The 15,023-nt window shown below is 35.9% G+C and overlaps 1 protein-coding gene across 1 annotated transcript in view; it reads right to left on the bottom strand.

Annotated features, from left to right (window-relative positions):
• EMB2444 (RNA-binding (RRM/RBD/RNP motifs) family protein) overlaps positions 1-15,023 on the bottom strand; it is a 77,599-nt gene that overhangs the window by 16,641 nt on the left and 45,935 nt on the right. The window contains exons 2-5 of the mRNA XM_089800401.1: positions 9,030-9,118; positions 8,832-8,888; positions 6,895-6,957; positions 6,658-6,723 (exon numbers count right to left, since the gene is read on the bottom strand). Of these exons, the coding sequence (XP_089656527.1) occupies positions 6,658-6,723; positions 6,895-6,957; positions 8,832-8,888; positions 9,030-9,118 (275 nt within the window). The remainder of the gene's footprint in view (positions 1-6,657; positions 6,724-6,894; positions 6,958-8,831; positions 8,889-9,029; positions 9,119-15,023) is intronic.

Below are 15,023 nucleotides of genomic sequence, written 5' to 3'. Positions count from 1 at the left end.
TTAGGGGCAGCTACACAAAGGTGAAGTCACACTTTTTAAGTGTTGCATGTCATGGAGTCAAAGCTTGTCCTAACTTGATTGATGAACAAAGATTAGAATGCCAAAGATTGCTCTTAGAGGCTGAAATGGAGGGGCGAAATTTGACAGTGACATCACCATCTATTCTGTCACAATCATCTAGGCATATGTCATCCGCCATTGGTACTAGTGGCAGCCCTACTTAGTCTAGAGGGAAGAGAAAGATTAATGGTGAGAAGGGCTTGGTGGAAAGTATGTTTAATGCACAGGGAAAGGAGAAGTGTGAGGCATCCATTGGTTGATTCTTTGTTGCTAATGGAATCTCATATCATGTAGCTCATTCCACTTATTTTAAACAAATGGTGAAAGATAAATTGAATATGAATCCCTCGTTTGTACCCCCTAGTGAGCATAAGCTTCGAACCACCATCCTAGATGAAGAGCACTCAAGGGTTGCTTTGTTGTTTGAGGATATAAAACGCACTTGGGTCAGGACAGCCTGCTCTATTGTGATGGATGGGTGGACCAATCTTAGACATCGGCCACTCATCAATATCATTGTCGCATCCCCTACTAGCGCTTTTTTTGAAAGCCATAGATTGCTTAGGAAAGAAGAAGGATGAAGAATTTCAGTTCACCATTTTAAAAGATGTCATAGAGGAGGTTGGGCTAGCTAGAGTAGTACCAATTATCACAAATCCTGCACCTATGTGCAAATCAGCTAGTTTGATGATTAAGGGTGCTTATAGGCATATCTTTGGACCCCTTGTTGTGTTCATGCCTTGAACAATGCATTGAAGGACATAGGGAAGATTGAATGGGTGAAACAGGTGGTGTTAGAAGCTAGAGAAGTGCAAATGTTTATATGCAATAACCACACCTCACTTGCTCTATTCAAGTCCTTCTGTAAGAAAGAGTTCTTCAAACCAGCCGAGACAAAGTATGCCAATTTTAATTGTAGTTTACTTTTGTTTTGCTTTAAGCCTTTAAGTTTATTTTTATTTATAATTGTTACAAACTTATATGTGATGTTTTTAAGCATTAATGTTTAACTTTATTTTAATTTATAATGTCTCTATAGATATTGCACATATTTCATCTTGATGGTGATGTCAGTGAATCCAAAGTCGGGATGATGGTCCAATTCTAAGTCCTCCAAAGGAAAAGCAGTGATGCAAAGGATCCTTGATGAGAGTTGGTGGTCCACAATGAGGTAAGTTGCTGATTTTTAAATTTAATATTGTTCTTTTGCTTGCTGAGTTTCACACTAACAGTCTTTAAAAAAATTAGTTTCTAATTCTGATTTTAATTTATATTTTTTGCATCTTGCAGATATATTTGTTCTGTCATAACACCCATTGTAGATGTCATTAGATATGCTGATATTGACACTCCTAATTTGGGAAAGATATATGAGACTGTTGACAACATGTTGGGGAAGATGAAGAGAATTGTTGCAGCAAAGAATCCTACATTGGTGTTTTATGAGGAGCATATTAGGCTTATTGTGACGCAAAGGTGGAACATGATGAATACCCCGCTTCATATGACAATCTTTGCTCTAAATCCCAAATGGTATGCACAATTGGGTGGAAGGGGCGGCCCGTGATGATCCTGAGGTATTAGATGGCTTCACAAGAGCCATAGATAAGATGTATTCAGCTAAAGAGGCCTCTACTCTTCGTGCAAAGTTCCTTGACTCCACCAACCTTTGTGGCTCAAACTTGGGTAAGCCACAAGCAAGGTTGGATAGAGTTGTTTATGCATAGAGAGATCCTATTGGATGGTGGACCTGGCATGGGAGAGATACACTTGAGTTAAAAACACCTGTCACTCGCCTCCTTGCACAAGTTGCTAGTTCCTCAGCTGCAAAGAGGAATTGCTCCACATATTCATTTATCCACTCTATCAAGAGGAACAAACTTACCTATAAAAGAGTGGAGAAGCTAGTGCCAGTGCATCATGCTCTTCGTCTTGAGGATCATCAAACTACAAAGTATAAACAAACACCAACTTTGTAGTGGGATGTTGAGCCTGAGGATGTGACCCAGATAGATGAGGATGACACAACACCAGGATTGGTTGGGGTTCCATTAGATGAGACAGTTTCCTATGGAGGATGATAGTGAGGACTCTGATTTTGATGCCATGGCAGCACAGGCAGAATAGGAGCAGCGGTCTGTTTCATTTTTCTACGTGTTGTTTTCTACGTTGAACTTGAACATGATGCATTGATACTTTATGGTAGCCCTCTAGTCTTTTGGCCTATAGCTTTGGGCATATTTAGCTTTTCAGATTTTTATGATATTGTTCGCTGCTAAACTTATATTTAAATATTTTTGTTCACATATTGATATGCATATTTACAATTGAGTACTGAAATTGGTTATTATTTCCTAGATGGCATTCAAATGTTGCATGTTGTGGTTCTATAATGTTTAAATGACATGCTCTATGCTGACTTTCATCTGTCTCCCCCCCCCCCCCCCCCCCCGCCCCATCCCCAAACTCTTTAAAAAAATTGCCGTCCCCGAAACTCATCTCGCCATCACCATCCTGGAAACTTGAGGGAACACAGTATATTATTATAATTTTTACATCTTACCAAATTGCTAAAAATATAATTATCATAAGATAAAATAATGATTATATATATAATTTAATTATATTAATATATCATTAATATTTAAATAAAAAATATTATAAAATGGCTCTGAGTGCGAAAAGCAGGAAATGCATTTTTACCCTATGCTAGGATTTAGGGATCCATGTGAGCATGTCCAAAACTCTTTTGTGAATTGATTGGATATCCTGCCACAGGATTTCCATGCTGAATCTGTACCTCCAACATTTGTTAATGGGGTAAATAGAACTGCATTGGAGAAGAAGAAACTAGATATAACTGCATATGGGGAAGAAGAAACTAGATATATGTATGTGTGAATTTATGTATGTATATCATAAATATTTAATATATTTGAATATAAATTTTAGAAGATGAAAACAAAATTCGCAACAACCTCAACCCCTAATAAAAATATTGGCTACAAAAGATAGCAACTTGACATATCATGTGAAAATGGTGAAACATACTGCCGAAATTCAAGGAAAACCTCTAAAGAAAATCAAGAAAAGACCCTAACAAAAATTGCAATTAAAAACAAAGAAAATAAATAAATAATCCTATCAAAAATTAGAGAAAAACCTTAACAAAAAAATGTGGAAAAACCCAAGCAAATTAGCTGAAAACCCCTAACAATAATTTTATAATACTATGGGTTGGGGGGCTAGCTCGATCGGCAAGAGCTTCTTGTGGTAAAGCATGAGACCATGAGGTCTAGTGTCCCCCCAGCCCATGTGGTAAGGGAGGTCATGCCACGCTGGCATCACTGGTCATATTAAAAAAAAATACCTGGCACGCTGCAGTTTATAGGGGGTGCTATACTCAATTCTTGGAGTCCAAAAAAATTGCTAAACCTCATGAAAATCTTGTGAAAAAAATTACAAGAAATCACAAATAAAAACTCTAATAATCACAAAAAATTGCTAAACCTCATGAAAAAACTTCATGAAAATCTTGTGAAAAAAATTACAAGAAATCACAAATAAAAACCCTAATAATCACAATTAAACTCAAAAGAACATGCTGAAATCAACGGAAAACATGTCAAAAGAAATAACAAAAATAGCTAAGTTGTCAATTCAGATTTACGTTCGAGATTCGTTTAAATTTTTTCTGGGTTGGTTTCGGATTCGTTTTGGATCCATCCATACAAGAATAAATGTTTTTGAGATGTGTACGTGTACGTGTATATAGATATATATAGCAGCAGCAAATAAGCTTATACGCCACTATGCTAATATTAGAGCAACATAGTAGGCAAGAGCCTATAGCACAACAGTAACTCCTGAGCCACTTATGTGGGAGGTCTTGGGTTCAAATCTACTCGAGCTTAACACATAATTATTAATAATAATTAATTTCAACAAATAATAATTAATCTAGGCTTCGGCCCAGTACCAATCAAAAATGAGCAACATAGCAAAATACACCACCATATCAATATTTTAGTTCAAAAAAATAATATAAACATTAATAACCAGCCATCACTGATTAAATATCATTAAAACCATCAAGCAAATTGTCATCATTCTGCTGTTGCAAATTAGAAGCACAAAAAGTAACATTTAGGCCCATTTAAAGCCAAGATTGTGATTGTTGCCATATTGTAAGCTTCACACATTAATTATCATACTGGATGATTCAAAGAAAACAGGCTTTGGGTCGAGTGCCGAGAATTCTTCATTTCCGTAGCTCTCCATTTTCGAGCAGGAAAAAGATCTGCATCATGGGGAACAATCTGGACAAGCAATAGACACAATCTCTTCAGCGCAGTGTAGAGGAAGAAATACCCTCTCTCATGCAAGTTTCTGTGGCTTTCAAGGAGTTGAACATAGTTGATTCAAATATTGATGTTTCTTGCATCAATAGGTTTCTTGGTTTCCTGGATATTCTTGCAATGTGTATTAAATGGCCGAATGTCTTTCACCTAAACTATCCCTAACCTTATTCTGTCCAAATTTTGGGCAAATTCTAGTGAATATTATACATTTTTCTATAATTTGCTGAATTGTGAATTTCATACAAGAAATGTGGTGAACCCAAGCAACCCATCATCGTTAGGGAATGGCTTCCTGGCTACTTGCATTCCTCATATGCACTATCTTCCCTCCCAAATGAAATGGTCAATTGAACAAGAATTTCAGGGAATGGTTACTTCTAGTCTATTGTGCATAGGCAGAATCATAACAAGACTAACAATATATTGAAATTTATAAATATAACAGTGGTAATGTGTTATATTCTACTTCCTAACAAATGAAACACCAATAATAGTCAGCCAAATCATTATGCATTATACTGCATACCAAAATATTAGATAGGTATATAAGCTGCTGATTAAAATTTATATATTCTGAGTCTACGCTCTGATTAGACAGAATGTTCAATGATTCTACTCTTCTTCAAATTATGTCTCCTTCACTTTATACCTTTCATGGTAATAGGGGCATATCCTGTGATTATGAAAAGACACACGTGTTTGGCTATTGCCAGCTTTTAACTATCCAAATGCTGCCCTTTCATGACAACAGCTCTTAGTGTAATTATCAAACAATGCTAAGAATAAGTATAACAGATTATTATTATTGCTGAAGGGAATAGCCGACCAGCAAATCTTATGTGCTGCCTGGAAACAATTTTTTATTAATTCTTATTTTCTTGGATTGGCCTGCCTTGGGATTTTTCATCTCTTTATGTTTGACCTAGTTGGGTGACTTGGGAATTCACTGTTTTTTTCTTTTTTGTGTCGGCGTTTTCCTTCAATTATTTTTCCTGAGTAAGCACTATTATTTAATTTAATTATTATTGCCCGTGTTTCTTATTTATTATTTTCTGTGATTTGATTGGGTTTGTGGCTGCTTAGACGGATGCATGACAAAGAAGTTAGCTGTCTTTCCAAAATTAAATGCAAGAAACCAATAGGTTTCTCTCAAACAGCAGCAAGAAAATTAAATCGAGATTTGTCAGAAACTTTGATACCTACAAACTTGCAAATTAGAGCATGCTCAGACAGATATAACATATTCTCCGCAATCAGATCTGAGTTGATGACAAGAATGGGTCAATCTTTGCTCTTTTACAGGCAGCTATCAGATCAAGGTTGATTTTCAGTTCAATCATATTTAACATAATTTTTGGTGTGCATCACGAAAGTGGCTGCATTTTTGTAACCAGACGATGTGGGCTCCTTAGCCTCAACTGCATCTTTAAATGATAAATGAACTGTGGGGTCTCCATGTGCAGCCATGGATGCCAAAAAAAGTGATGGCAGTCATACAACTCAACAGCCTTGCTGTGGTCAACATCCAAATCCAACTAGCACAGCTTCTAAACCAGTCAAACAAGTATTAAAAATGCAGCCTTATGGGCTGGCAGGTTAGAAAATTTGAATCAAGGGAAGCTAGCAGCAGCAGCTGCTATGATCACGAGAGAACCGCACAAGATTACATTTTGTTTCAAATATTACTGGTTGATATAATTGATGATTTCTTTATGTTTCTCAGTCACTTGGAAGCCTTTACACATCCAAGGTTAGCATTTCAAAACTATCTGGATTCTATCTTCGTATTATTTAAGAGCATGACAATTCCTCCAAAGTGATGTTAAAAATTTATAATGACATCCACAGACTAAAGAGGAACAACATGCATTGAATGCCTAAAAAACAATAGTAATTTATAATAAAGATTTTTCGCTACAAAGGAATAACAAAATGTTGACTTTCTTATCATCATTCTCCCAGAAATCAATAAACTGTCTTGCTGATAACAGTTCTGAAAGAAAGCTCAGGCACGATGGTAATTTATAATGTAGATTATAGCTAAATAAGAAAATCAAAGATGTTAAGGTTATTATTATCGTTCTCCCAGAAATTATAAAACTGTCTTACTGAAAACAGTCCTGCAAGAAGGGTGAGAACAGAGAACTCCATGTTTTCACAGCTTTCCTACTCGAGAAACCAAAGCTACAAATGGAACCAACACAAAGTTTAAAATTAATGAATGACATAATCTCACCTTAGGATTTGTAACAATAACTCCAAATGCACTGAAAGTGTCATATAGCAGCTTTTCATCCACATCCTGGAAATAAAAAGATCAAATTCTAAATCATTATTTTGGATGCCCACTCAACATGCAGAGATCGAGCCTCATAATTGCCGAAAAATAGTTCTACATGTTTGTATTCTCATTAACTTTAAATATGAGATACAAACCACTTCTACTATGAACTCTGCAAGATCGTGAACTTACAGGATCAAGATTGCCAACAAACAAGTTTGCTCCAACATCCAAGCTCTTCTTATCTTGAGAGGCCTAAAACAATCAACAATCCACAAAACCTGGATCAAAATTACATTACAGAAGCACGGGATCTTCAGTCTCACATTGAGTTCTCAAATAGAATCAATTAACCAGTATTGCCAAATAACTTCATTCATCTTTTTAGAAAAGAATCTGTATTCTATTTTGCACCATAAGTTATTAATAGGCATGGTTGGAATTCAAAAGTTGTGATTTGTCCATAGAGAAGTAAACTTCCACAAAGTTTGTGAATGGAAGGAGAGATGTAGAAAACTTAATGCTTTTGCCTGTAGGGTACTCTTTTCAAGGAACAAAGTACAGGGAGCTTTAAACTGTAATTCTCAAGTCATAGGGCAGTTTTTCAGGGGAAGATACATGAAAGTTTTAGTCCCCTTCACACCATACCCAGTCATCTATGTTTCTGTTGGAAATTTGTTCAGCGCTCCCCTGAGGATTCGTGACAAGGGCTTAATCGCCTCCTGTGTATTATAGGTTGAGTGGTTGTATCGGGCATTGACAGATCAGTCTTTTGGTGCAATGGCAACCCCACTGTAACAAGTGGTATCAAAGCTTGTCACAGGTTTGAATCCTCAGACCCTCAGGTAACACTGAGGAGATTGTTGGAAATTTGTTCAGGGCTCCCCTTGGGATTTGTGACAAGGGCTTAACTGCCTTCTGTGTACTATAGGTTGAGTGGTTGTATCGGGCACTGACAGATCGGTCTTTGGTGCAATGGCAACCCCACTGTAACAGTATCCCTCAGCTAAGTATGTAGAATCATTAATCGCTCAACTACTTCCAACAAGTACCACCAGTGACATGCCAATGAAGACATCTATTACAGTTAAAGTTCAGTTTATCTTCTGTCTGAATAAATCTTCATGGTATAGATTTGATTCAGTGTCAATTTCTTGAAAAAAAAATTTGATTTAGTATCAAAACCTTAATGATCAAATAATTCTGATAAATAATTTGATTAATTTCCAAAAATTTGGTGGAAAGAACCCAGATAGATTCAGATACATTAACCAAAGAATCAAATTAAGTGCCTTTTGTACAGGCAATAATTTATGGTTTGACAATCATCACAAAGAATTTTACAAGTCTTGTATAGATTCTAGAATGCATACAATAGTGAGTACTGTGCATGTCTAAATCATATGGGACAAGATGAAACACACAAGGTACCAGTTATGCGTTATGTACTGCAAGCACAATTTTCAAGCAATCATGGGTCCATAAACTAATTGAGAATAAGGGGAGAACCAAGAGCCTAATCCTTATCTGCATACTTAGAACTTATTTCACAAAGTTTGGGTTAGTGTTTGTGTTCATGTTTGGCAACAAAGAAATTCCAATAAGTTCAGTGAAGGTAAAAATTTGGGCAAAAATATCATGATTAAATTCATCTTATAAATTTGATTTTATTAATATAAAAATATATCCAAAAAAATATCAAAATAGTTTCAACTTTCCTAAATGATCATACAAAAGAAAATTTTGCAGGTCTTCCCTTCAAAAGGAAAAAATGAGAAAAATACTAAAGTTACCATGTAAAGAACATTATATTATAGCAACATTGAATGTATTTAATTTTTTAAATAATAAATTTATTGTGCTGTAGGAGGATAGCATGTATTTGTAGTGTGTGATATTCATGGGTGCACTTTTTCTACTGTTTCATACTATTATTTGGATACCCAAGTAATTACAACCACGGTCTGAGAATCTAACTGCATAAGCATTGATATAGATCTCTAAATCAGTCACATAATTTATCGACCATCATAAATATAAAGCGTCATCTCATTGATTAAGTTTTCTAACAAGAAAATAAATTATGGCCAATATAAGAAGCATAAGCAGTTGTATTCTCAAATAATCACCTTATTAACTCGTATTGGCTTCCCATATAATTTGATCATGTTTAGAATCTTGATGGCCTGCAACATTGAAACAGTAACCATTAAAATTTCAAAGATTGCTTACAATAACATGTCCATAGAGGACTTACAACAGAAGAGCTGCTAAGAGTTCAGGACTCATACATAAACACTGTAAAAGAGACAATGGGGTGTACTCACATAATCTGCATCTTCCTCACTTCGGAACTCTACGAATCCGTAGCCCTGATGAAGTCCAGTAACTCGATCTTTTGGCACATAAACATTAACTGCGAAACACCTCAATCAGCACCTCATCAGATTTATGTAATTACATTATGCTTTAGTACAGCAGCCACAGAGTTCCTTAATTAACAATTGCATTAGCATTTAAAGGTTAAGACTATTTCAAAGCAATTAACTTCCAACCTATGCCATCTTTAAAAGCATGCATATTCATTCAATAAGCAAATTACTGTGAGATCCTACTCTCATGAATTGGGATAACACAAAGTTTCAAATCGGCCACAAATATTTCAAAAAGTGGCACCAAATACTAAATTGGAACATATTTTCAAACTTTCTTGCCGCTTTAATGTGTTCTCAAACATAAAAAATTAAAAATAAATCAAACTAATTTACACAAATTAAAACAAATTGAAATTATTTTAAAACTATCACCAAATACTCTATTGAAAATACATTTTTCATATTTTCCACACCATTTCATTACACAATTCTTTAACCAAATCTCAAACATAAAATCTCAGTTACCAGGTTTGGCTATTTAGGACTGGGTACTGGTACTGGTGCAGTTTGGGTACTGATTCTTCATAGGCTCTCTCAGGGTCATCCTGTGAAGAACCCACAGCAAACCCAGGCACCCAAGAAGTACCCAAAGATGGCAGTTCAGTTTTAGTTGTATTTTTTATTTGTTCATCAGCATTTTTTTTATATCAGCTTTAGATAGTAACTTGCAACAGTTTAATATTATTCAACTCAAAATTGGTCTATAGTAGTGAACAGAAATCTACTTCAATTCATTTTAAGGTCAGGGAATGATTTTCTTTTGTAGATCAAGCACATCACTATTGATAGTTTTGAAACAGCCAGCCAATAGTTATGTTTGTTGATCATGTTCAATATAATGTCAATTTGTTATGCATTATTAGTAACACAAGTAATTTTATTGGCAATTATAGATTCATCACTCTTCTTTTTATATTTTTAACTTTGATGTCAGAACACGTCTCTCTCTCTCTCTCTCCCTCCCTCCCTCTCTCTCTCATTTGCATTGTGATGGAAAGATTGGTGGCAGTCAAAAAGAGTTAGTTGTTTGGTTGTCATTGATGGCATCTAAGTCAGACTAGCTAAGTAATACATATTACAAACGGTGAAGACAGAATACAATCAGTGAGAAGGTATTGTGATTGGTGATGCAGAAAATTGGCCATGTCCAGAAGATCAGTTGATGGTGAGGGCAGCACTTGGTGGCAGTCATGGTACAATTGAAATCGTGAGATGCAATCACAAGTATAAGATCAACTTGCTTATATTTCAGTACAGTTTCAACCACAACTTAGCTTCTTGATTGGCAAGAGAGTTTGGATTGTCATAGCTGTCAAGACAAATAAGAACACTCGACTCTCGAAGACAATTAGAACATTCCAGATCAATGAGCAGTATAGTAAGTGTGATCACATTTGGTGACGTGAGATGAAGACTGGAGGTCATAAGGTAGATTTAAGGTGGTTTATTGGAGTCAAAATGTGTTTTACGGCCTTGGAAATATGACAGGAAGTTTGCAGGCCAACGCAGTCATTGATCAAACGTATTACGACATCAAGATATGTGAATTGCTTATGCAATTTGTGCAGTAAGATTGAGGTTTGAATGAATGGCAAGGATTAAGTGGCAAAAGTTATGTTGCTAACAAAACTGTTCTTAAGGAGGTATGTGGTGAGAAAAAAATGTGAATATGAAGTGCTAAGGTTGCGATCAAAGTATTGAGCCGAGCAAAGCAAAGAACAATTGCAGGATTTGATAAGCAAGCAGTGCCACATCCAGATCAGTGATCGTGTTGTTCCCTAACAGCTGCAGCAAGCAAATCGTTGAATCAGGTGAATTTTAACAAGTTCTTATTGTAAATCCCTTAATCTAGTGAGCTCTTAGAAATGGTTTTGAAATCCTATTGCAAGGCAGATCTTTATCTTTACAGATCTGTTTGTACTTCTATGAAGGTACAGATCACTCCTAACAAGTTGAACCCCTCAGAAAGAGTTATCGCAGCTCCTAACAGGTAAACTCATTTACTGCAGTAGTGAGCTTGTGGGTCTCATCTCCAACATGATTTTCAACCTCTAATAAGGTTTTCCACGATAGCAAAATATGTGTCACATGTGATAGTTTTGTGGATGTTTGATATTGTTCTCTTTTATTTGTTTTCTTTGTAGTTTGAAAATTGATATTAAAGTTGTGCAGATCAATGGTTGAATTAGTGCGATTCATCCCCCTCCCCCCGCCCCTAGTACCAAAGAATCCTAACAATTGGCATCAGAGCTCTAGTCCTCTTGGTAATAAGCCTAACAGCTTGAGTAAAAGATACACAATTGTGGAGAGTTACAGGTATGAGGAGCAACTTCAACATGCAAAAATGATGATTAATGAGCTGCAGGAAAAGCTGAGGAAATCAATTGCCATAAGAAAAGAACTCATTGAAAAGTGAAATGAAAGTCAGGACTACATTGATCAATTTTCTGAAGGAGCCATGTCCAAAGAATCTACGGAAGCAATTGCAGAATTAATGGAAAAGAACCAGAAGCTAAAAAATATGTTGCAAATCTGAAAAGAGAACTTGAAAGTCAATCTATCAAGATGTGTGAAGATCTTAAAGGAAAAAGAGCAGGTGAGGAAGCAAGGAAAACTGCAGAAGATGCCAAGAAAGTTGTTGAGGATACATTGAAGGAAAAGGACGAGAAACTTTTCAGTATATCTAAGAATGCTATCATGCATGAGCACCTTCATGCAAAAAATGTGGAGATCCAGTAGATTGTGAGAGAAAGGAAAGACTTAATGAGGAGAATGAGAAATTGAAGAAAGAATTGCAAACTGAGAAAAATGCAAATGAAAAGCTGAAGCAATATAGTGAAAGCTTGCAAAAGCTTGATGAACAGTTGAAGAGCCAAAGAAGACACAATCACTCTGCACTACACGAGCCAAGGAACATTTGTGATTGGTGAGTCAACCAAATCTGAACCCAAGAACCAACAACATGTTCAAAAAGGAGTGTCGACCAATCTAGGTAAGAAGCCTAATAAATCCACTTGTTATAAATGTGAAAAGCTTGGTCATAGTACAAGTGTGTGTAGGAGAAAACCAGTGAATAAATCTTATTCATTTGAAGGTCATTGCTATAATTGTCACAAGTATGGTCATACTGCTTATGAGTGTAGATCTAGAACTAGCAGTGGATCCAATAATGGTAGATTCAATGGATATTGTTATACACGCAATAAATATGGACACAAAGCAAGAGAATGCAGATCTAAGGTGAATAATTCTAGGTCACTTGTTCAACCGGTGAACTCTTATAGAAAAGAGCCACAGTTCAATGTTACAAGTTTAGTATGTGATAACTATGGACATCTAGCAGTAAATTGCAATTTGAGCACCAAGAGAGCTAACTATAAGGTTTGGTTGCCAATAGCTTGTTTCCAATCTAATAAGGTCAGTCACCTTACTAGAGATTGCAAATCCAGGAACTGGTCACAAGATGGAAAAGAATGTAAGTGTTGATGAAATCGGAAGTGAGATGAAGAAGACTTGGGTGAAGAAAGAAGAGCCAAAAAAGTCGGTCAATCACCTGAAGGCAAGTTACCATTATTTTGTCAACAGCATTCAATTTCAAACTGAACAGAGTACCTACTTAGGGGGAGAACACGAAGATAAGATTATTTGCCAATACCCTGCATTCAAGAGTGGTAAGATCTATTAGCACATTATGATGTAAAGTCTTATGATTTTGGTTTTTATGAAGATATTGAGGACTTTTGAGTGATCATGTGATGAACGCACTAAAGATTTCATAGCATACATCTATTTCATGTTGAACATAACATTGATGAGTATCAACAAGTGAATATTCATTAACTAATGACGAGGCACTGTTCCTACCATTGGTAAAGGTATTGTTTAACTGTTGAAGAGTGCAACATCTATTTCTCAACGATAAACAAAGGAAAGTCATTTCATTCTACACCTTTATTTTTATCTGAGCATTTGAGATCTATCTTGAGCAATTGTCGTGATTGAATTGAGATCATGGAAGAGAATTGCTATCGAGTTTTCATGAACCCTAATAGATATTTTACAAGTTATCAAATTGGTTTGTTGTTAGATTCGTGTATTGTTGCAGATAATTCCAATGGCTAAGAACGTTGATGCACTTGCTCTCATTAATAATTCTGAGATGCCTCGACCAGATTTCAAACTCCAACCAATCTAAGGAGTCAAAATCAACAAGTCAGGTGCCCTATCCATTATCCCTTTGAGAGTATTGTTGATTGAAGACATCCGGTCCTATATCCATTGCACAATTGAACGGCTAGGAGCAGAAGCAATCAAGAAAGAATATAATGATATGTGTGCAGACAGAATGTTGAAGGAAGAGCATACGCATCTGCAGGCTAAAGGTTTGACATATGCGTTGGACATTCCCACTGAATTCCATCCTGATTGGATTCCTTATGTGTTGAGCAAAGTCCATGATCAGTACATGTGGCTAGATAAGCCACACAGAATTTCGAAAACAATAATTCATAGAGTTACAGGTTTTCAAGCTCAAGATGGGGAATGCACATTGAGAACAGTGGCACCAAATTTGGTTGCAAAACTAACCTAATCCAGGTATAATGGCAGAGCTATGAGAATAAATGATAGGATGATGTGGTGTATGATCTATGTGAGATGATCAGGATTCAACTTTTGGCAAACATGGAGAGAATAAAGAAAGACAAGGAGTCACTCAAGTATGAAATCCTACTGGTATGTATATTTTTCTAAATTGAAAACTTATTTCCTGATAGAGGTAAAGTTACATGGTCAAAGGACAAACTAGTAATCACTCAGATAGGTGAATTCATAAGGGAACTATGTGAAAAAATTTAACACTGTTATGTGGGGTTATTTCAAAAACTTTCTAGCTAAGATGCACAAACAGGAATGAATTCCATCTAGTGTAGTTGAATAGTATATAGATGACATTTGTTTTCTAGTAGATATAAATATATGCATCATGCCAGCACTCAAACCTGAACCCATTGGCTTCCATCTATGGAATTTGAAGTAGAGAGCAATTTTGTGAGCCAATATGCAAACAAATTAGTGTCCAAACCTCTAGACAAGAAGGCAAAGAGATTTGGTACATATGAAGAGGCCTTCGCCAATATTAATAAGGAAGTGAAGAAACCAATCATTGAAAGGAAAACAAGGAGAATGTTAGCAAATCTTGGAAACAAATTTGATGGCAATGTAGCAAGTACCTATGGTACTGTTAGAGTTGAAATTGAAGACCAATCAGAAAACATTCCCTCAACTTATCGAAGGGTGAAGAGTAAGCAGACCAAACCAGCAGCAAAGGAAACCAAAACAAAAATGAACCTACAAAAAAGAAGAGAGAAAAAGATTGGAGAAGATATTGTCAAAAGAAAATTGAGCCTTGGTGAGACAAGTATGAAGAAGAGGCACAAACATGTGCAAATTGTTGAAGAAGAAGATGAGGAAATAGAAAAAGAAGATCCAGTAGCCACACTGGTGGATATAACCAAAATGAAGCCTAAGGAACTGTTTTGAGTACTCAGAACAACTAAAGAAGGCAAGAGCCTTGAGGCAAGCTAAAAATATTCTAGCTGAATCAGTTCCAATTGTAGCATACAATGAAGGAGATTCAACAATTGATCAGATGGACACTCTGATCAAGGGCATTTCGGATCAAGGTCAAGACTTGCAGATAGCGACAATATATATTATTGAAGAGAATCTTGAAAACAAGATGACTGGTAGATTGATGGATAAGATTACTACAGATCAGAACAAATTGACAGATCCGGTTGAGGACACCAACTCAATATTGATTGAGATCAGTCAGTTGTTTACTAGGGTATCAAATTATTATGAATTCGTCAAGGACTTAGAGCA

Source organism: Cupressus sempervirens, chromosome 9 (assembly GCF_028749045.1).
Source record: "Cupressus sempervirens isolate cs-2001-9-10 chromosome 9, ASM2874904v1, whole genome shotgun sequence".
In the NCBI taxonomy this organism is placed as follows: domain Eukaryota; kingdom Viridiplantae; phylum Streptophyta; class Pinopsida; order Cupressales; family Cupressaceae; genus Cupressus; species Cupressus sempervirens.
This window is presented reverse-complemented; position numbering and strand designations above follow the sequence as displayed.